At 46.7% G+C, this 23,169-nt stretch overlaps 2 protein-coding genes across 8 annotated transcripts in view; one reads left to right on the top strand and one right to left on the bottom strand.

The window, feature by feature from the left end:
- The window catches only part of ATPSCKMT (ATP synthase c subunit lysine N-methyltransferase), a 56,533-nt gene extending 49,805 nt beyond the window's left edge, over positions 1–6,728 (bottom strand). For all 7 annotated transcript variants that reach the window (XR_012377649.1, XR_012377648.1, XR_003207126.2 and 4 more), the window contains exons 1-2: positions 6,686–6,728; positions 2,667–2,953 (exon numbers count right to left, since the gene is read on the bottom strand). Coding sequence is in view for 4 of the 7 variants with exons in the window: in XM_025867474.2 (XP_025723259.1) it covers positions 2,667–2,953; positions 6,686–6,701 (303 nt within the window). In the remaining 3 variants the exon portion in view is untranslated. The remainder of the gene's footprint in view (positions 1–2,666; positions 2,954–6,685) is intronic.
- Positions 6,729–6,832: 104 nt separating this feature from the next.
- On the top strand, positions 6,833–20,122 carry CCT5 (chaperonin containing TCP1 subunit 5). Its single transcript, XM_025867473.2, has 11 exons — positions 6,833–7,302; positions 10,082–10,142; positions 10,649–10,813; positions 12,245–12,443; positions 14,024–14,216; positions 14,297–14,446; positions 16,531–16,650; positions 17,311–17,496; positions 18,112–18,249; positions 18,667–18,847; positions 19,843–20,122. The coding sequence occupies exons 1-11, from the start codon at positions 7,198–7,200 to the stop codon at positions 19,968–19,970; spliced, it is 1,626 nt and encodes a 541-aa protein (XP_025723258.1). The 5' UTR covers positions 6,833–7,197; the 3' UTR covers positions 19,971–20,122.
- The last annotated feature ends 3,047 nt before the right edge of the window (positions 20,123–23,169 follow it).

Below are 23,169 nucleotides of genomic sequence, written 5' to 3'. Positions count from 1 at the left end.
CTACGGAATGGGAGAAGAGCTCTGCAAATGACATCCTATAAGGGATTAGTATCCAAAATAGGTAAAGAACTTACACAACTCAACAACAAAAACAAATAATCCAATTAAAAATGGGCAGAAGACATGAAGAGACATTTTTCCAAAGAGACATGCAGATGGCCAACCAACACATGAAAAGATGTTTAACATCATTCATCATCAGGGAAATGCAAATCAGAACACCACCTCACACCTGTCAGAATGGCTAAAATCAAAAACACAAGAAACAAGTGTTGGTGACGATGCGGAGAAAAAGGAACCTTTGTGTACTACTGGTGGGAATGTGAATTTGGTGCAGCCAATGTGGAAAAGCACGGAGGATCCCCCCAAAATTAAAAGTAGAATTACCTGATGATCCAGTAATTCCACTACTGGGTATCTACCCAAAGAACATGAAAACACTAATTTGAAAAAATATACGTACCTCTTTGTTTATTGCAGCATTATTTACAATAGCCAAATTACAGAAGCAGCCTCAGTGTCCACTGATAGATGAATGCATAAAGATGTGGTGTACATACATATATACAGTGGAATATTACTCAGCCATAAAAAAAAGAATGAAAGCTTGCCATCTGCAACAAACGGATGGATCTAGAATGGTACGATGCTAAGTGAAATAAGTCAAAGAAAAACAAATCCCATATGATTTCACTCATATGTAGAATTTAAGAAACAAAACAAACGAACAAATACAGAGACAAACAAAAAAAACCAGACTCTTAAATACAGAGAACAAATTACTGGTCACCAGAGGGGAGGCAAGTGGGGGAAATAGGGGAAGGGGATTGACAGCACACCCACCATGATGAGCACCGAGTAATGCACACAACTGCTGAATCACTATATTGTACACCTGAAACTAATATAACGCTGTATGTCAACTATACTGGATTTTAAAAAATAAACTTAAAATTTTTTAATTAATTTAAAAAAAAGAAAAACAGCAACTTAACGTGGTCCAATGATATGACTACTTCCTATTTATGGTCTATAATCACAAAATGTCCAATCAAAAGGCACTTCTGTTGAAAACACCATTTACAGAGAGACCTCTAAAACTATGTAGCTTGTAGGCCAGAAAATGCTGATTTAAACTCAGTTCATGTTTCTGTCAGAGATTTCACCTCAAGCATCACAACTGTCAGGTTTGCTTTGGATAGAGCATTTCTGGATTGGCCAACCCCTGGCTCAGACCGACGAGAAGTTGCTGAAAATTCACTGTCTCTCTCCATCAGTGATGGTATAGTGGCAGGCAAAATGAATCTGCCGCTATGGGAGAATGTTTTGTAAACTAGTTCTAATGTGTGATCAAAATGACCTGTCAATGAGAACCTGCAACTGCTTACACATCTCCTTAGTATTTAAAGACTGTTCACTCAAAAGTTGAAAACAGGTAAGAGTAAAATGGAACAAGTCAGAATAAAGTCAACTGTAGAAGGCCACCGGCCTCTGTAAGGTGAGGACAATGGGCTGGTCCTGGGGTCTCTGCTCATTCTGTCTTGCCACCACTCCTCAAGGGAGCATCTCTGAAGGAGCTGTCTGCCCACAGTAATTTCTCTCATTAACTATAGTGTCACCCCCTTAAGAAGTAAAGGAAACCACAAAGATACTACTCAGATGTGTAAAGCATTCAAAACTGGGTTCTAAAACTTCCTCCTGGTTCACAGATATACCTCCTGATTTCCTAAAAACAAACGAGTTATGTTTTAACCTTGTCCTGGCCATTTGGGTCACCATGAGGATGCAAGGTTCACGACCCAGGGGGTGGTGAAAGGAGTCACACCCCTACTGGTCTCCACCCAAATGTTTCCAGAACGTGAGGCTTGACTACTGTTATCCTCACTTTCTGAGTCATCACTGGTTGGAGGCCTAAGGATGGTGCCACCATGCCCGTGGAGGAACGTGCTGGGGACACCCACTGGCCAGTCAGTGGCCCTGAATCTTTACTTATAGGTTCTCAGCTGGAGTCAGTGAGCTGAGATCACTAAAAGTCTGATCTTTCAACAAGTGAGGGCTAATGCACTGGCTCTTTCAAAAAACTCTACATCACCCCATAGGAATTATGATATATGTATAAACACAGATAAACGTAGAAGCAAACATCTATGTTAAACTCCATGACTCCACGTTTCCTCTAATTATACCACCTCTACTGGCCCGAGTTTTTTTATTGGAAAATTTCATAATTACCAATTAACTGCTCCTTTTTACCTGGCAAATATAGAGAGCCACTTTCACCTTTCAGAAAAAATAAATCTGAGAAAAATAAATTCCAATTCCTGCTGGAGGGTTTGAGAGTTTGGCCAAACACACCAAATAAACCACTACTTAATTATATTGTCAGATTAGCAGGTCTTGGCATAAATCTCAAAAGGTGAAGCTGGGATGGGATAGATAGGTGATGGGTATTAAGGAGGGCACTTGTGATGAGCACTGGATGTTGTATGGAAGTGATGAATCACTACATTCTACTCCTGAAACCAATATTACACTGTATGTTAACCACCTGGAATTTAAATAAAAACCTAGAACACAAAAAAAAGAAAAGAAAGAAAGAAAAAGCAACGACGCAGGAATTTTAAAACCTCGAGTTCGAGACCTTCAAGTGTCTCAACATAACTCACAATACGCCCGTCACCACTGCCAATATCGACCAGGGATCCTCTTCTGCAATGCAACATTTTCACAACATTTTCAATCTGCTTTGTAGTTGCAGGTACAAAAGGCAGACAAATTTTTCGGAGGGCTGGCATTAGAAACGGTGTGGCCACGGCATACACGGCCACCAGCGTCCCGCCAATAATCCCAGTAAATAGGAACCCCCAACTGCTTTTCTTCAAACTGTTGGTCCCGAGACTTGTAGGTAGAACACATCCTGAGTGACTTTCTTCGAGGACTTCCGGGGGTGCACCTAGATGGAAAGCAAGCAGGAAATATGTACATCGCACCAAATCTGAAATCCACGGTAGGTTTTTTTTCTTTCTAGAATTCTTACTGACAAACTCATACTGTTTAACGAAGGATGATTTAGCTGAATACAATCTAAATTACAACTGTAGGATTCCATGAGTTCTAAATTCCATCAACTAGAAGTGTTTTAGAGAAAAGTATTCAATTCTAATGGGAGACTGACTAAAATCTTTTCTTTCCAACTACTAATTTTTTTTGGAGTCATCCTTAGAAAACAATTTGGTATTTTATGAATTCAATAAAAATACACAATACGATGTTAACCATGAACTCCGTATTTTTATGGTTTAGAACAAAGGTTCACAAATAAGTATTAAAATGTCTAATTACTACCCTATTTCAAATAAGATGCAAAGATTCCACATCAAAATTGGTCCGGTATCTACAGTCCAGTTGCACTAATTCAAGGAGACCAAAATCAGGTTTCACCAAAAAAAAAAAAAAAAAAGTATGGTGATGAAAAGATTTTTAAAGAAGATCCAAAAGAACAAATGATACAATAATCATTTCAATGCACCAGTATGGAATAAAGCAAACTCCAGTCACTTGAAAACAAAGAAATGAATCATACCTGAAATACCCTCCTCTTGAGTTTTACCCTTTAAAATCCTCTTAAGAGGTTCTCAAGTTCCTGGGACTGAAACTGATTTGAAAATGATTTTGAAACTGATTAGGGAGGAGCCCAGCACAGCAATAAGAACAGCACCTGGAGGTGAGGACCTGGACTCTGCACCTGGATAACAGTATGACCCTCTCTGAGCTTTGGTTTTCTCATCTGTAACATGGGGATTACAGGGTCACTGAGCGGACGAAATGAATGGATGCAAGGAACGCACTTGGAACACTGCTCGGCACACGCTGACTGCGACCACCGCTGGCTACATGCTGAACCCCACAGGGAACAAGGCTGCCCCCAGGCAGCTCCCAGACTAGTAGAGCAGATAAGGCCCAAAACACAGAAATCATAGGAAACAGAAGACAGTAAGAGGGGGGAGAACAACAGATTCTTTTCATTTGAAGATGTTAACATCCATGGTTTCAGGAATTAGTAAGCCATTCAAAGGGCCCATTGGATTATTTTCCCAAAGATGCAGTGAGAAATTTTAGAGGGTTAAAGCAACACACACTTATTATCATACAGTTGGGGGTCAGATGTCTGAAATGGGTTAGCAGCACTGGGTTTTCTGGTAGCCCTAAGATGGGACGGATTTGCTTGCCTTTTCCAGCATCTAGAAGCAGCCCACACTCCTCAGCCCACGGCCCCCCATTACCCAACCTCTGCTTCCATCAGGACACCTTCTTCAGACTCTCCTGCCTCCCTTTTCTTTATAGGGACCCTCGTGAGGACATCGGGTCCACGTGGACAAGCCAGAATAATCTCCCCATCTCAAAGCCCTAACATCATCCCATTTATAAATTCTGTTGTGTACCATATTCAAAGGTTCCAGATTAGGACATGGGCCGGGCAGTGGGCTGGGGGGGTCTGTTACAATTGGGAAATGTGGTGATCTGTTACAATTTGTGAGGTACAGGGCGCCTGGGTGGCTCAGTTGGTTAAGCGACTGCCTTCGGCTCAGGTCATGATCCTGGAGTCCCTGGATCGAGTCCCACATCGGGCTCCCTGCTCAGCAGGGAGTCTGCTTCTCCCTCTGACCCTCTTCCCTCTCGTGCTCTCTATCTCTCATTCTCTCTCTCTCAAATAAATAAATAAATAAATAAATAAATAAATAAATAAATAAACAATTTGTGAGGTACAGATGTGAACACAGGACACACGAAAAGCTGGTCCTCTGCAGTGAGTCACTGCTCAAGGCCAGTGGCCAACTACCAGCATCTCACACACACTGGAGCTTTGTTCTTGACAGCCAAGGTCCCCTAAAGTGAATTTTAAAACTGGTTTCCCAGTGGAAAACCAACTCAGAAACAAGAACAACAAGAGTCTACTGCTGGTGCTAGAAATAAGATCAAAGTAAAGATTAGGAAGGTGATGGTGTTTGATAGAAAGCAAGAGTTTTAAATACATCTTCAGTTATGCCTTTCAGCATCACATGGAGGAATTTACATGCTATAGTAAATAGTCATGCATTTTATTGTTTTTTAAAAAGTCAAAGTACCATCTGCCATGCCTCTGCAAAATTATCCTGTGGGTATTCCGATTATACAGTACAGTGGTTAAAAGGATTTGAGTCATAAAGTTCCGGAGTCACAGAACTTAACTAGTGTGTTACATTAGATAAGTTTTGGCCAAGGCTCAGGTTCTCCACCTGCAGAATTCAGAAATAATACTATCCTCATGGGGTTATTGGAACAGTTAAATAAATAATGCATATAAAGCACTTAGTGCTCTAAATGAGAGAGTAAGTGATGACTATTAGCTGCTACTGTTAGTCTCAGTACTATGGGTACGGGGGGGGGGGGGGAGCTCCGTAACTTTTAACTGCTTCATATACCATGCAATGTGCCCATTTAACATGCATAAGGCAAAGATTTTAGTATATTCATAGATATGTGTAACCATCACCACAGTCAATTCTAGAACATTCTCATTACCTCAAGAAGAAACCCCTTAACCTTTTAGCTATCACTCCCCCCCCACACACACACACTCCTTCACACCTTAGACCTAAGCAACCATTTACCTACTTTCTGTCTCTACAGTTCCTATTCTGGACTTTCATGGGAGTGGAATCATACAGTATGCGCTCTTTTGTAACTGGCTTCTTTCGCTTAGCGTAATGTTTTCAAGATCCATAGATCAGTACAGTAGACCCTTGAACAACACCGGTTGGAGCTGCACAGATCCACTTAAACATGGATTTTTTTTTATACACTATTGTAAACATTTTCTCTCGTGATTTTAATAACACCTTTTCTTTTTTTAATTAACATCTACGCTAATAAGCATACAGTATGTAATACATATAACATACAAAATATGGTAACTGGCTTCCCATCAACATATTAGCAAAGTTTTGGGGGAGTCAAAAGTTATACATGCATTTTCGCCTGCACAGGAGGTCTGACTATACAAGTTTAGACTGCGCGGGCACCCCTAACCCCCACATTGTTCAAGGATCAACTGTACTTTATCACTTTCTACGGCCGAATCTAAGCCTATAAAATATTAGGTCATGACCAGTGCCCTTAAGCAAACGTGGCAGAAGAGATTTAGAGGGCCGAGTACTCTAGCTGTATCACGGTGCTCAAGTTACTGGACTATTTGTGCAAAATGGGGATTTCTTCAACAAACACTTAAACAGAACTTGCTAAGGGCCAGGCACTGTTCTCCCTGAATCCTTGCAGGAGCTGTGCAAAGGAGATACTCTTGTCACTACTGCCATTTTTGCAGGCAAGGTAAGGGCGGCACAAAGCCGGTAAGTCACTTCCCCGAAGACCCAGCTAGTCAGCGGCCGCGTTACAGGACTCCCACCAGTGTGACTCCAGTTCACAACTCCGAACACCGCGGGGCAGACTCCGTGAGTTATTCGCCCCAAAGCGCTCAGAGCCGCCCCCGGCAGCTAGATACCGGTGGCAGCGAGCGGCCCGCGCCCCGGGCACCGGGGGCTCCCACATCTGCCCGGCCCGACCTGGAGGTCGGAGGGCCCAGCAGCCCGCCAGCCCACGTGGGGTCCGCTCCCGCCAGCCCCCCATCCCGCCACCCCCGCCGGCTCACCGCCTCCTCCCTCCATCGCGAGACTTCCAGCGGCTTGAGGCGGGCGGGCGGCGGGGGGGGGGGGGGGGGGAGTGGACGGAGGCGGGGGGAGGGGAAAGGGTGGAAACCCGGAAGTGGGCTCTACCATCTTCTCGGAGCCGGGGTGGGACGGAAGGAGAAAGTAATGCTGCAAGTAAACGAGTTCCTCGTTGGGGACCCACTACCCAGAAACTCCCCATGGTACAGCTCTGGCAAATGAGTTCCACCTACTCTTGGCTTGTGGATTTTAACTTCCCGTCCGTGTCTTCGAACTTCACCCTCCCCCACAGCTTCCTGGATGATAGAAGTTTCTTAAGGCCTCTGATTCCAGAAGGTACTGTCTGGCGTCAAACTAGTCTCGGGTGAAAAATAAGTCTCACGCGCCCCGGACTGCTCATGCGCGCACTGTTGCGCCCTCCCGCGAGCGGAAGGCGTGTTCTCGGTTCCGGCGCGGTCTCCACCGGTTGGGGGAAAGTAACCACTGCTCTTGCACCATGGCGTCGGTCGGGACCCTCGCCTTCGATGAATATGGGCGCCCTTTCCTCATCATCAAGGATCAGGATCGCAAATCTCGTCTTATGGGACTTGAGGCTCTCAAGGTAACGGGACGGACGCTGGCGGTGGCATGAGGGGAGGCGGCCGAAGCTCGTGGCTCTGCGCCTGCGCAAGCCTGGGAGCGGTTCCGCCATGTGCTCCCCGGAAAGGTCGGGGACCCCGTCCCGTCTCTGGCCCTGCACCCCGCTCCTTGAGCTCGGGTGAGGCCAGCGTGGAAGCCTTTAATCTCATTTTGGGGTTTGGGGTGGAGCTGCTGGCACCCGTCAGCGTTGGGTGGGGCAGTTCAGTGCCTGGGCTGCGAGCCCACCTCCAGCCCCTGGTCGTTCGTAGAGTGTTTTCATCGGGAGGAGGCAGGGATGGTATTCTCTGGTCACCTGGCCAGGGAACAAGCCACAGCCCCCAAAGGATGAGGCTCCCTTTCTTTGTCACTTATTAGAGGTTTAGTCGTTTACGAAGTATTTAATTTCTCAGCACCTTTATACGTGGCGTGGTACTGGATGTGGTGTCGTAAAAACGAAAACCGTGTGCCATTAGAGAAGAAAATACCACCGCCTGCGTGGAAGGTGGACACCCATGACCATGATGCAAGGAATAGGAGGCAGCGTGTGGATGCGGATAAAAGGTGGAGGGTGGCTTTTGATCAGAGGTGGGGTCACTGTTTTTGAATGTGGCAGAGGTAGCGTTTGGGGGAGAGGGGACAGCAAAGGCAAAAAGCTGGGTGGAAAGACGCGAGGTACACTGTAGAGGGAAGGAGCAATGTGGTTTTCAGTGGAGCCCAGTCTCGTTTAAGTCAACAGCAGTTCCCTGAAGGTGGAAGCTTGAATGCCTCACAGTCAAGATGTTAAACCCTGGGAGGGAGGGGAGCCAGTAAGGGGGTTTTGAGCAGAACCGCAATTCAGGTAGAACTGTACTTTAGGAAGTTGGGTCTGGTGGATGAAAGGGAACAGGAGGGACCAGAGGAGTTAAACCAGGAGCAGGAGTCCAGGTGAGAAAGTCATCCGAACACAGGTGTTGGCAGAAAATGCAGTGGAAGCTTTGAGAGGACATTAGGGTTTGTTAAAAGTAAGGTCGCATCTCCGGGGCTGAGGTGTCTCAGTTCACTTGGCGTCTTTGTATTTGAAACAAGTGAAGAAGCCATACAGTCCCCACTGTTTGCACAACGTCTCCGAATCTCGTTTCTCAGTGTGGGTAGTACACCTCCCTCAGGCTAAGGATGAGGGTTACGTGGGGTCACTCCAGGAGGGACCATGGTTCAGGCAGGTGGTGCAGCTTGTCAGTGAAGAAAGGGGCAGGATTCAAGCACACCTCTGGCTGACTCCAGAACCGATGGTCTAAAGCCAGAGTTCTCAGCTTTGACATTGTTAATATTTGGGGGACCAGATCATTCTTTGTTTGCGGGCCCCTCCTGTACAGGACGTTGAGCAGCAGCTATGCCTCTACGTACTCCATCCATGGCAGTAGCAGCCCCCACCCCATTTGTTACAACCCAAGATGTCTGCAGGCCATGCCAGATGTCTCCTGAGGGACAGAGTCATCCCTGGTTAAGAACTGCTTACCTGTGATGATGATCCTTTAAAAATTCCATTACACAGACAGATCCTTCAGTGTGTCTCTTAATGACCAACATTTTCACAGATCCTATGAAGTTTGTCTTTTCCTACCTGCCAGGTGGAGTAACCCGGGAGGGCTTCACAGAACATGTGCATTTGAACTGCTTTGAAAGTTGGGGTTTTGATGAGCAGAGCAGCTTCTATGCACCGTACTGCTTCAGGGAACAGAGGACATATTTGGGGAACAAGCATGGACCGTCGTCACTGGAAGGGAAAGTAGCTCTCAGGTTGCAGAGGGCATTAAAGAAAACACTGAAGCTTTCAGACTTCAGTGTTGAGGCACTAGGGAGTCATTTAAGGTTTGCGACTGGCAACTGACATGTTTGAGAAAAATGGGTGGGTTAGCTGGTTGTCAGATGAATCTAAAGGATGGAAGTACATAAGAGACCCTGGATTTCTGTAGGGTGCTGTGGATCCAGGTTAGGTTGGTGACAGCGAGACTGGGAGCAAAGGAACATTTGGAGGGAAAATGAGCCTGGTTGTGGCGCAAACAGGAAGGGATACTTGCAAGTTGCCATTACTTTACTGATACTCTTGGCACATGACAAGGGTGACTTTTCACATGTAGGCCATGTCCTGGCTCGACCATGGAATAGAAGGGTACATTTCTGCAGTACACACTGTAGTGTGATAATTCAAGGTGCTGTACGTGTACATCTGGACTCTTCGTATGAGGTTAGCATTGCAAAGTGGTCTTCCATGGCCTGTCTGGTCAGACTGCCCGTGCTCTCAGCTGTAGAAGAACCTGCCTTGTAGATGTGCTGAGTTAAAGCACTAGGTTCTGCTGCTTGTACATGAGAATGATCTACTAAAGCTGGTGGCTGTGAAGGTTACCACACTTATTTAGACTTGCATGTTGCCACTTAAATGTGAAAGCTTTTAGAGAACAGAAACTATGTATAAATAGATTTTTATAATCATTAGTTGTGTGGTTTTAACTATTAAAATACATAACTTGGACATTTGTTTTTGTTTCTTTTTTTAAAGGAGCTTATTTTGTATGTTTCTGTTTTTAAGATACTTATTTATTTGACAGAGAGCGAGACAGCGACAGAGGGAACACAAACGGGGAATGGGAGAGGGAGAAGCAGCTCCCTGCTGAGCAGGGCTCGATCCCAGGGCCCTGGGGTCATGATCTGAACCGAAGGCAGACCACTGAGCCACCCAGGCACCCCTTGAACATTTGTTTTTTTCTGTTTGTTTCATTTTTCAGTCTCATATCATGGCGGCAAAGGCTGTAGCAAATACAATGAGAACATCACTTGGACCAAATGGTAAGAGACTACCTTTCTAAAGTGTTTTTTGACGAATGTTATCAATTATAGACAATTGATACAACCCTTTTATAAAGTTGGGATGTGGGGCAGGTGGCATCCTAGGTCCCCACCTCTAACAAACTTGTTTTGTGTATTCCAGGCTTTCAACGTGTTCATGATCATAGGTGCATATGGTTTTATGTCAGGATTTTTTTTCTCCTTTTTCACATCATTTCATTAGCATTTTCCACATCATAGTTGTGCTACATTCAGTGATGCTCCTTTTTTTCCTCCCATTTCTCTGGCTTTAGCCCTTTAGATTGCTTCCAGCGTCTTGCTTTGTATTCGCCAGCCTAAAAGAATGTTTGCTTGTAGATACTCTTTTATGTGCGTTAAATTTTTATAACAAGTTCTATAAATAGGAATTGCGTCAAGAGACCTAATTTTTTTTTTTATAACTTTTGGTACAGATTTTGTTTCTGTTCTTTTCCCTAATGCCATTATAAACATTGCCGTCTTTCTAGGGCTTGATAAAATGATGGTGGACAAGGATGGCGACGTGACAGTGACAAATGACGGTGCCACCATTCTAAGCATGATGGACGTGGATCACCAGATTGCCAAGCTGATGGTGGAGCTCTCCAAATCACAGGACGATGAAATTGGAGATGGGACCACGGGGGTGGTTGGTAAGAAAGCAAAATAGCCTTTCTCACAGCCTGCTCAGAAGTATTAGTTAAAATCACACACACCTGCCAAGAATGTTTGCTCTGAATCAGATTGTGAGGAGACCGTCATGCAAATCCAGGTTGAAGGACATGGCTCAATATAAGGCCCAAAAGTCCTTTTCCTGGAAGAACAAGAAGGGGTTGGGGGAGCATTTAACAACTGTTCTAAATCAAGGGAGCCAAAACGAAATGGCACCCAGCTGTAGTGCATAACACTTGAGTGGATGTGGGTGCTTTTTTGTTTTCTTTGGTTTTTGTTTTGTTTTAACCGTGAGGGATGTTTGGGATACATGGGAGGATGTGTGGCTCGCGCGTTGCAGAGTAGTGCCCCGTTAAGTTTCCTGAGCGTGACAGTTACATTATAGTGCTACAGGAGAACGCCCTCGTACTTGGAGCCGGATGCTCAGATACTTAGCGATGGCGTATTAAGTGATTTTTGCAACTAACTGTCATGTGGTTGAACAGAATTACATGTGTGCCTTCGTAGAGAAAACAAATGTGGCAAAATGGTGTTAGTAAACTATTCATTTTACTATTCTTGTACTTTTCCTGAAGGTCTGAAATACTTAAGTTTCGGAAGGTGGAAGAGGGAAAGAATTACTTTAATGTTACCTTTTCTGCAGATGAAATTTGAATTCATTTATTCAACAAATATTTAGCGGGTCCCCAGCACTATGATGGATGGGCTTGGAGTGTGGCAGTGTTAAAACAAACGATATTCTTCCTCTGCGTGACACTAAAACAAGGGGGAGCAAAGATGGTGGGGAGGATAAGTCGTAAGTTCTTCAATGCTCTTACCGCCAGCAGATGTCACTGAGTGGAAATCCTTGGCCTGGGAGGGGCCCTTGGCTGGCTCACTTGGAAGAGCAGGCAACTCTTGATCTCGGGGTTGTAAGTTAGAGGCCCATGTTGGGTGTAGAGATTACTTAAAAATAAAAAAATTCTGGGTCACCTGGGTGCCTTGGGCTCATGGTCCCCTTCCTGCTCGGTGGGGCATCTTCTCCTTCTACCCCTCCGCCCTGCCTGTGATCTCTCTCTCTCTCTCAAATAAATAAATAAAAGCTTTGAATAAAATGAATTTTAAAAGAAAAGAAATTCTTGGCCTGGAAGGCACAAGAGGTTTTTGCCCTTGTAAAAAATGTTTTTAGGTTATGTTCTTCGGTTATGTTCTGTCCATCACCGAGAGCTAACACCATTTATAAGGGGGGGAGGAACTCAGGTCTTTGCTAAAAGCAAAACCAGAGGCTCTTTTACAAAAAAATAAACCTCCACCTCCAAGATACTTTTACTTTAATTCCAGAACCTTCCTACTTCTAGGGTAGCGTGTGATTGGTAGTGATCATACAAGCGTTCACGTTTTCCTGATCTGTTTGTGCGCTGTCCTGTCTGCAGTCCTGGCTGGCGCCCTGCTGGAGGAAGCCGAGCAGCTGCTGGACCGTGGCATTCACCCGATCAGGATCGCCGATGGCTATGAACAGGCCGCCCGCATCGCTATCGAGCACCTAGACCAGATCAGCGATAGTGTCCTTGTTGACATAAAGGACATTGAGCCCCTGATTCAGACCGCAGAGACCACGCTGGGCTCCAAAGTGTACGTTTACGGTAGAGCACCACCATTGGCACTTGTAGAGAAAGCAGCGTGCATGTGCTTGTTGCTAAAGACCTCCTTTCTGATGGCTGCCGGTAGCCTCCTACTGTTCTGTGTGCTGCGTTCTGTTTTTGTTATTTTGGTTTGCTTTGTTTTTAATGCAGGTATAGCCACATGCATCTGTTTTAGTTGGAAACTGAAGTTCCAGGCTTGGGTATTTAATCCTCTCTGCAGTATTTGTAAGAGATGCTGTTCTTTAATGTAGCAGGATAGGCTGTGTTAGAAATTGAGCAGAAAATGGTCCTGCTTGGGGAATGTTAATTTTCAAAACACTTGCACCATTTCTTTGCTCATTTAGGGGGAGGGGCTCCACTTGTCATTTATTCATCAAGCAAGTACTGGTCCAGAATTTTAATTCAGTAAGAAGGGACAGTCTTGAAATTGACTTACACTGGGTGTTTTCAACGTTTTCATAATGCCTGCTATTTACCAGGCCTGCTGCCACGTCTTGGGGGCTCAGAGACACAGGTCCCGCCCCCGGAGACTCAAAAGCAGCCTCATCCAAGGGACATACTTATTTGAACAATAATATTTACTGGCTCTTGCCATGATGTAGCATAAAAATTTAGCCTGAGGTGCATTATTACACTGGTTATTTTGAATCAAGATCAGTGTGAGAAATGTTTTAATTTTTAATTCGTGTGTGTGGTAGTTTTAGCAAAAAGGAAGGCAAGAGTCCTGACTCAGATGTTGGGGAGTACAAGAGAAATTGTTGCTTCCTCTACCCTCAGGGAAAGGCTTTACGGCAGTGCTGTGCTAGGTGCCTCCTGGTGTACAGGCGCTGAGACTCGCTGGCTAGAGGAATGGTCTCTGTCCCAAGTACAGTACTGTCCTCCTGGAAGGCAGATGTTACCCTTAGTCAAAATGTACAAACCTCATGTTGTCACGGCTTTGTAAGTTGACCTTGCTGTGTTTGCAGGTCTTCATTATATCGTAGATCTTTAGTGCAGAAGATGTTCAAAACAACCAATAATGGCCAGATACATTCAGCATAAAGCAAAATACCATAGATTCCCTAATAACACGGCTTCGTGGTTATCTTCTCTCTAAAATGACTCAAGATTTCAGGCACTGTGTTCCAAGTACTAAATTTCGGTGCAGTTTTTCCAGAACCAAAAGTAAATTTATTAAGCAGTCTGTTTAGAGGTTTCAAAGGTTTCCAAAAAGATACCGCTATGGCCCCCCACCACCCTGGTCCGTAACTGATGTTGGTGGAAGTTCCTACAAAGGCAGCAGCCATGTCAAGTTCTCTCACTTCTTACCAAGTGCCGCACCTCCTTTAGACAAGGTGTCCTTTCTTTCCCCATCCCAGGTGTGGTCTTCTCTGGGGTCTGTGGAGCCCGGGTGAGGAAGCCCCACCCCAGGCTGTCGGAAGTGCGGATTATGGTGGCCTTGCTGGCTGCAGACTCCAAACATCACTGGTTTTACACAACATCCCGGAGTAACCACGTTGTGTCACGTGTCATGCTTTGGTTACAGTAGTGGTTTGCGAACATGAAAGGCTTGCTTGGGGTTTTCCTCAGGGTTAACAGCTGTCACCGGCAGATGGCCGAGATTGCCGTGAAGGCCGTCCTCACCGTGGCGGACATGCAGCGCAGGGACGTGGACTTCGAGCTCATCAAGGTGGAAGGCAAAGTGGGCGGGCGGCTGGAGGACACGAAACTTATCAAGGGCGTGATCGTGGACAAGGATTTCAGTCACCCACAGATGCCAAAGGTAAGCCGGTGCCTTTCAGGCTCAGACGGTTTTTCCCGCTCTTAAATCCGCCAGCTGAAGGGTTTTCTCTGTCCCCATAGCAAGTGGAAAGTGCTAAGATTGCAGTCCTCACGTGTCCGTTTGAACCACCAAAACCAAAGACCAAGCATAAGCTGGACGTGACCTCTGTTGAGGATTATAAAGCCCTTCAGAAATACGAAAAGGAGAAGTTTGAAGAGATGATTGAGCAAGTAAGTGTCACCGTAATTGTTAGTAAAACGTAGACTCTCAGAGAATATGGTTAGTTAGCTGTAGATTTGTACGTGATAATGCGTGGCGCTCACCTGAAATGTCTGGATGCTCCATTGTGTGGTTCCACACGACGTCTTAACAGTATGAGCCACGTTATTTCGCTTTTAAATTATACAAATAGTAAAAGTTCACAGGAGAAATCAAAGTGGGCACAGGGCCCAGAACGGCCTTAGCAGGTGTTCAAAATGTTTAAATACAACTTGTAGAGAAAAGAGTTACTGAATAAGTGGAATTAAACTAGAACGTAACTAATTGTAATTCCAGTTCTTGGCTTATGCAACACCTTAACCATTTTTCTCTGGCTGTTAATATTTTACATGTGCATAACCCTGACAGTGGCTTCTTCAGAATTTACAGCATCAGCACTCCATGAGCATTACTTACCGTGACAGACAGATCAGAAGCCATCTTGACGTTTGTCTTCACGGGAGTAGTTGGATTCATACACTCCTATGTGATCTGTGTGTCTGCCTCCCATATACCAGGCACTGTCGTATGTACCTGAGATATAGCAGGGAACAAAGCAGAGTTCTTGCCCTTGAGGCGCAGAATAAGGGGAAAGTGGGTAGTGGCTCTGTGAAGGACACTGGTCAGAGAAAGTCTCTCTAAGGCAGTGACATGTGACCAGAGACCTAAGCAAAGTGAGAGAGCTACGTATCTGGGTGAAGAGCATTCCAGGCTGAGGGTAAGGTGGGTGTGGGCAGCATATGCAAAGGCCCTGAGGCAGGAACATGGTTGGCATGTGCAGGCAACAGCAAGGCTGAGAGGTGGGAGCATGCTGGCAGGAATTTGTAAATTAAAACCCATTATCTGGGCTACAAGGCTGCCGTGGAAATGCCAGCCGAGGTGCACTGGGCGAAAAGGGGGCCGGAACTGAGAGGCCAGGGGAGTTGGGTGAATGGTGTTGGTAGATGTGTGGGTTGCCAGGAATGTGTTGGGACTGGATGCTAACATACTACAGAATGAGAGTTGTGCACAGAGAGAGGAATGTTATCCTCAGTTGAGGGGACCAAGAAGGACCCCTCCTATTTTGAACACGTGGGAGGGAAAACTAGCCGTTTGAGGAGATACTGAGGCAGGTTGACGTCAGGGGACAGCTGGGGTTTGTTCACAGCAGGAATATGCCAGGAGTGCTCAAGAATTAGTGGGCTGTTAACAGACTGAGTTCCAGAGGGTCATGGAATAAAAGAGAGCTGGTGTGGTGGAAGATTCAAGGGGTTTAGGTGCAGACAGAGTGGGTGTGAGGCATGGCCCAGCGACCACAGGTGACCGCCGAGGGCAGGATACATGGGACCGTTCTGGTCACTGCTGCCTTCCCAGCACAAGTGGCTTAGCCATTTGCAGGGGTGGGAGGCAGGATCACCTCTGTGGGCCTCTAAAGTAGCCTGTTGATCCACAGAGGGTAGTGCACCCAAGTGAGAAAAGCAGATGGAGAGAAATGTGTGTCAAAGGTGCTGTTTCTGTTAGACACATACATGAATGAACTTGCCTTATGGGTATTTATGGCGAGACAGCTGTCCCCGCACGTCCTGGGGCAGTGCTAAGCCTTGTTGACATGTCTTTGTTTTATTTCACTGTGGCCGTGGGGTTCAGCGTGAATTACTGATACTTAAAGCATAGTTTACAAACCGAGGTGATTCCAGGGGCGCCTGGGTGGTTCAGTCAGCTGAGCGTGCAACTGCTGATTTCAGCTCAGGTCATGATCTCAGGGTCATGGGATCAAGCCCAGTGTCGGGCTCTGCACTCAGCTCAGAGTCCGCTTGGGATTCTCCCTCTCTGTCCCTCCCCTACGCATGCACTTGCAAGCTCTGTTTCTGTCTCTCAAGTAAGTAAGTAAATCTTTTTTAAAAATGAGGTGATTCCTATTGATACTTGTTCGTTATTTAGAATCTGGGCCTGACAGAAAGTAAGACACTTGGGTGTTTCCTTCCTTCTGCTTTGTTTCAATGCACATCCCACTGTGTGTCCCGTCTTTCTTCGAGCACAAGGAACACTGACGTGACTGAGGCATTTTTTTCCCCAGATTAAAGAAACGGGAGCTAACCTAGCTATTTGCCAGTGGGGCTTCGACGATGAAGCAAATCATTTACTTCTTCAGAATAACCTGCCTGCGGTTCGCTGGGTAGGAGGACCTGAAATAGAGGTAAGACGCTCGTGTGAAGACTTGTGAACTCGGGGTGAGCTTAAGATGCCTGTGTGTCTTGGCGTTGCTCTTAACAGCATTTGCCTTCAGTAACCACATTGTGCCAAGGCTCCGTAGGTTAGGGGAGGGGGAGCTGGGAGAGAGAAAAATGCTGGAATCTTTTTTTATTTATAAAAAATGTATGTCAAAGAGAACAGCAGAGCTGTGTAGTTCTGGTGTTCTGTGGTTTTTAGAAATGCTTTCCATCTGTCATCCCGCTTGGCTCTCTGAGGCAGGAAGCCCTGTCTTAGCCACTTCTGTGTCAGCCACATGCTGATGGCCGTCTCACATGTGGTCTGTGCCCGGACGCACGGCCTCTGGTCCTCACCGCGGCCAGGGAGTGGAGAGGGGCCACTGCGCAGAGCTCGGTCCGGTCAGGAGAGGTGGTCAGGAGCTATGGGGAGTGTGTGCAAGGTGATGGGACCGACTAAGACACCAGCCCTTCGAACCACACTGATTGACACGGCTTTTTGGGTTGACCTTGACCTTTTTGGGCTAGCGTGTGTTAGCACTTGGATGTACAGGGTGGTCCTAGATGGAGTTGGCTCATCTGTCGTGTGATTCAGGAAGTTCAGTGCTCACCAGCGTCGTGTCTCTCCTCCTCCTGACCACCCCACCCAGCTGATCGCCATTGCAACAGGAGGCCGGATTGTTCCGCGGTTCTCAGAGCTTACGGCCGAGAAGCTGGGCTTTGCTGGTCTTGTAAAAGAGATCTCCTTTGGGACCACTAAGGACAAAATGCTGGTCATCGAGCAGTGTAAGAACTCCAGGGCTGTGACCATTTTCATCAGAGGAGGAAATAAGATGGTAAGAATCTACTTATTTATCCTGCATTTTTTCTGCTTTTGGTATATGGTTTGGCTTTGCCCGTCATGTATGTAACTGAGATGTAATTGCTATTTTTTAAACAATCGTTTTTCTCAAAAAATCATGACTTATCATGATGTAAAATTATCAAAGATCATGTGCTGTTGTTAATCCTACAAGGCACACTGGCCTTGGAGTCGCTTAAGTGAAAGTAGGGGACCCAAGTAAATAACCACTGATATTCTCTCTCTTCTCTCGGGATAGATATTTAGTGCATCCTGATCACTTAGACTCGTGAGGTTTTTCTTGGTCTGTTTTGGATTTTTTGACCCCTTCCCTTGCTCCTCATGGGTCCCAGAATGAGTCGCTGGCTGCCTCTGCCTGGTTGTAACTACATTACAGGGAGGAAAGGGAGGGTAAAGGTAGAAACCATCTGGCAGCGAATGTTCTGGTGTGTTCTCTCCATTTGTTCTTAACCCAGGGAGTTTTAATGGACTTAGGAGTATTTCCAGTACCCAGCAAACACCTAGATTAAATCAGAGGTGGCAGGTAGCTGGCTCTAAAACAAGGACATGGTAACAACAGTAATTTAGGCAAAACTGTCTCCTTCCGTAGATCATCGAGGAAGCGAAACGCTCCCTTCACGATGCTCTGTGTGTCATCCGGAACCTCATCCGCGATAACCGTGTGGTGTACGGCGGAGGCGCTGCTGAGATCGCTTGTGCGCTGGCAGTGAGCCAGGAGGCCGACAAGGTAGAGCCCCTGCGAGGTCTCTGGACCCCGGAGGGTACAGCAGTGGGGCTGTGAACAAAGCGTTGTAGTCGTGGGCGACCAGCATCTGGTCTGGGATTCTCGCCCACACGTTAGGTGCAGCTGTCCAAAACCCGGCATTCCAGCCTTGACCATCGCTCTCCAGTCTCGTAATGTTATTTGAAGCTCAGAGTTAAATGAATATCATAACTGAAAATAAAGTAGTAAGAGCTGATTTGAGACTTTTCTCACGTGTATACCTTTTCCTCCCCCCCGTAGCGACATTTACATTTACATTCTATTCTTAGAATTTTTCATGAGTCAGGTTTTCGAAGTATGCGATTTAGTTACATTTCCAAATTGCCGGCTTGTTTTATTGTTTTTACCAAGCACGCTAACCGTGACCCTGCCCCCTTCCAGTGCCCGACCTTGGAGCAGTACGCCATGCGGGCTTTTGCCGATGCGCTGGAGGTCATCCCCATGGCTCTTTCTGAAAACAGCGGCATGAATCCCATCCAGACTATGACCGAAGTCCGAGCCAGACAAGTGAAGGACATGAACCCTGCTCTGGGGATTGACTGTTTGCACAAGGGTACAAATGGTGAGCAGCAGTGGTGACTTGGAGGGGCTGCGTTGGGTTGAAATCTAGTGATTTCATGCTGGGTGCACAGTGCGAGATTATCGTATCTTAAAATACTTACACACTTGAGATATTCAGGTCCCAAATTTTAGAAAGTTTCGTTTGATAACCTTAGGAGTTGCTGAGACTGCTAGTCCTAGCAACATATCACCTATTTTAATAACCGTAAAGTATAATGTGCTGTTCCCTACCAAAGATGATTTCTATTTCTGGTTTTAGAGAATTGTTCCCACGTTTCTTCTTTACACAGGTAGGTTCTGGGTGTCCTGGGAAGCAGCTCTGAAATTGACTTTTTGGTCTCCGTTTATTCTGGGGTTGTGTCCACGATTCCAGTACTGTAGCTGCTGGGGTTTGAAAGGGGACCTAGCGGAAGCTTGCTGGAACGGTGGCACTCGTGACTCTGGTGCTAATGGGGCCGTGTCCAGAGTTTTGCAGTCCTCCCCAACCGCAGAATCCGAGGATTTGTGCTTTTACTTAGAACGACAGCTGTGCTGTGGTTTTCATGTTCACAGCCAGTGGATCTTAATAACAGCAGCTCTTTGTCAGATACTTAAATTTGTTTTCAACTTGAAGGCCTGGTTCTGTTGACATTTACAGTTTCTAGGCCTTTCTTGGAATTATTTTACATTTCAGGTATAGTCCGATTTTTTTACTTATTGGGGCTTACTAAATTATGTTATTAGTGAATACTTTGTGGGGCGAGATGTCTCTGAAAGGTTTTAGCTAGTCGCCCAGCACTTTGAGCTTGTCATTGGGGAGAGGTCCCCTCCACCCCCGGCTTTCTGGCACCCAGGTTCAAGTTCCAGAGTGTCCCGGGAGAACAAAATCCTGTTCCTCTGGAAGTGTAACTGGGACTGTGGGCTTCTTCCAGATTTGTATTTAAGTTTTACTTTGATTCTATAAATGAGAACAAGTTATTAATATGAAATATATTAAGGATAATCTCTATTTTTCAGATATGAAGCAGCAGCATGTCATAGAAACTTTGATTGGCAAAAAGCAACAGATCTCTCTTGCAACACAAATGGTTAGAATGATTTTGAAGATTGATGACATCCGGAAGCCTGGAGAATCTGAAGAATAAAGAAAAACTTGAGAATAAAATGTAGTAGTAAGACCCACTGCTGTGACCGAATAAAGGGATGTCTCGTGATGCATCTGCAGTTATTTATTACTGTGTCCTTTTTCAGACACTGTGGATGCTGTTATAATAAATAAAAATAGCTGTTTGGTTAACCATGGTTTTACTTGTTCACAAACGCTCGGTTGTGGGAGTGCTGTCTCGCAAGCTTTTGTATTTGTTCCATTAAAGCGCTCTCTTTAAACCACTGCTATCTTCTCTTCAGGAAACACCGACTGACCAGTCAGATGCTGCCGTAATTAAGGGGTTTGAGTAGATCTTTTTTTTATCTGTGGGTACTTTAAAACATTGAGTTTGTTCTCAAGATTCAGTGGATTGTGGGCTTGATCCTGTGAGATGTATTTCAATGCTGCACCTCTCTGAATAGATGTAGAGACCCGTCGGAGAGAAGTATGGGAAACCACGAGGTTGCGGGATGTCCTGAGTGCTCCTAGCTGAGACATGCATAGCGAGCATACGGTAAGATTTCACGTAGGCTCCTGGGCATCCTGTTGCCCTGGCCCTGCCCTTCCCCAAATGGGCCAGCGTGTGCACAGAGGTGACCAAGTGGGCCCAGACTCCTGCACCACCTGTAGGAACTTAGAAGGTTCGTTCAGAGCCCCGCTGGGGTTTCCTTTCCGCGGGACAGAACGCGTGGAGGTTTAGAATGGGTTGAATGGAAGGAAAGGTCTCGTGTGGGTAGACCGGTGTCTCCTTCCTAAAGGGACAGTGGCTAACATGACCCAGCCCTTAGCACGGGCCAGGCCTTGTTCTGAGAGTGAGCTAGACCGAGTGCTGCTCTCACCTCCTGGCCAGTGAGCTGTAGAGCTGGGGCAAACCCAGGCACTCCTGACTCCCGGGGGCCCCTCCTCCCCTAGGCTGTTTTCGCCCCGTGTCTGGTTCTCTAGATTCCATTTTTCTGGAGAACGAGGATGTTTACTTCGGTGCCACCAGGGGGAGAGGAATCCTGATGGGACTAGTCACATGACCAGAATTACGAAGTGAATTGTTGCGGTCTACGCTGACTTCAGTGATGTTTCAGAGTTGCCTTCTGTGAACCCGGATCCTGTTGGATTGTTTCTTCTCGGGCTGTATTGGTGGTTTGGCAAAGCAGAGGCTACAGGCTTAGGGGAGTGAGTGCTGGTATTCCTAGCAGTATGTTGTGGAATAGACGGTCCAGTTTTGGAAGCTGCACACGGGCACCTCGGTGGCTCAGTCACTTACGCATCTGCCCCTTCAGCTCAAGTCATGATCTCAGGGCCCTGGGATCGAGCGCCACGTCAGGCTCCACACTCAGCTTGGAGTCTGCCTCTCCCTCTGCCCCTCACCCTGACTTATGCTCGCATGCACACGCTATCAGATGAATAGATGACATCTTAAAAAACCCTACTGCACATAGAACCTGGTGTGTATTTCATTTTAAAACATACTGTGCTGTAGCACTATTAACAGTCTGTACTACTGGGTTCCGGGTCTGGAGTCAAGTCAGACAGACCCACCTAACGGACTGATTTCAGCCTGCAGACAACACAGCAGCTTGCTTTGGACCAGCCTCGCCTGAAGCAGTCCATGATTGTCTGAGAAGAGCCACTAAACCACTCCTCCCTTCCAACATGGGCCTCACACACGGTCCTGGTGGTTTTGGGGCTGAGAGAAACAATAAGGCCCACGAAGAGGAAAATCTATAGAGACGTTTCACAAACTTGATTTTGCTTCATGTGAGGACCTCTTCAAGGTAACAAATTTCGTGCCATGTTATGTGTCCCTTTTTTTCCTTCTATAATGCAAAACACTTATTCCGTGCTCTGTAATGAGGCCTTAGGACACTGGACAAAAGAAACCAATCTCTGTCAAATGGAGAAGATCCAGAGTCTTCAGTAGCTGAGGCTGGGACCCACAACCCCCGGGGGTGCCAGGGGGACTTGCTGCCCTGCCTTCAGCTGTGAAGTCTCCACCTGATGCTTCAGACTTTGCAAACGTTGTGCCTTCCCGCCAGGCAGCTTTCCTAATCCCGACCGCCAGACGGGTCCCAGAGAGCCTGCTCACCAAGTGCGGGGTCAGCCCTTGCCCTCCATCCCAGCCGACTGTCATCTGTGCACACCAAGAGTGACTCAAGGCACGGGCCTCCCAGGCCAGATTCCTACACTGGACCAGGACAGCCCTTGCCTACTGGCTCCCAGCTCCGACACTGGCTGGATTTACTAGGTGTTTGCTAAATGGCCTGCTCTTCAAGGACAAGCAACCACTTACAGTTGCCTCTGGTAGGGCTGAGAGGTAGTGTCTTACATGTGACAGGCACCACACAAGAAGAAAAAGCCCCTCTCCCTGAAGGAGGGCCTTGCTGAAGTAATGGGAACACGGAATCCTTAGCTCCCAGCCTGGAGCGCACAGCTTCCTGACGTTCTGTGACAAGTGTAGAGAGCACATCCTTGTGGCAGGCACGGTGGTTGTGCCAGCCCATCTAGCCCCCTTATCACCGGACACCAGTGTTACTCGAAAGGACGTTGAACTGGTTACACTTCTCAAGAATGATACAGCGAGCCTGAAACTTAAGTAGATAACCGTCTTAGTTCAGGCTCCTAGAACAAAAATGCCATAGACCGTGGCTTAAACATTGCTTTCTCACTGTTCTGGAGGCTGGGAGTCCCAGATTGGGGTGGGTGGCGGTGGCGGTGGGGGGGGGGGGCGGTACGTCTTGGGAAAGAGTTCCCTCCCTAACGACTAGAGCCACTGGCCTCCCTTCCTGCCCCGGCTGGTGTTCTGTGAGCTGGAGGCCTACTGCCATGCGCATGACGAGAGGGCCCAGAACGGCAGGCACCCACCCATGTCCTGACATCAGCAGGGCCCTGAACCACTCTGCGACCCAATTAGGAGTGTTGTGGGAAAGACTCCAGTGTTATTCTCTCAGCCACTGTTAGTCGGGGTATTTGCAGCCCAAGAAAACCTGATCTTCCAGACAGGACTCAAACCAGACTTCCCCAGAGCCCTCCTTCTCTCCCTTACCTGCGTCATCTCTAAGCAGGCCTCAGACGGTTCACGGTGTCCTCCCAGGACTCTTCTAACTGCTCCGGAATCCCTCTCTTCTCCATATCCCTGCCTGGGTGAGGCCCACATCACTGCCTCCTTCTCTCCCTCTCCAGAGGGACCCAACTTGTCACCCCTC

Source organism: Callorhinus ursinus, unplaced genomic scaffold (genome assembly GCF_003265705.2).
Source record: "Callorhinus ursinus isolate GAN/ISIS: 27379988/994484 unplaced genomic scaffold, GSC_fseal_2.0 scaffold3, whole genome shotgun sequence".
NCBI lineage: Eukaryota > Metazoa > Chordata > Mammalia > Carnivora > Otariidae > Callorhinus > Callorhinus ursinus.
The sequence above is the reverse complement of the archived record's forward strand: the minus strand, read 5'-3'. Positions and strand labels throughout refer to the sequence as shown.

Excerpts from the sequence above, each read along its gene's own strand:
- CCT5 (XM_025867473.2), top strand. The coding sequence starts at position 7,198 with ATGGCGTCGGTCGGGACCCTCGCCTTCGATGAATATGGGCGCCCTTTC. Across the intron at positions 14,217-14,296 it reads GTCACCCACAGATGCCAAAG|CAAGTGGAAAGTGCTAAGAT; the intron begins GTAAGCCGGTGC and ends CTGTCCCCATAG. Across the intron at positions 17,497-18,111 it reads TCAGAGGAGGAAATAAGATG|ATCATCGAGGAAGCGAAACG; the intron begins GTAAGAATCTAC and ends CTCCTTCCGTAG.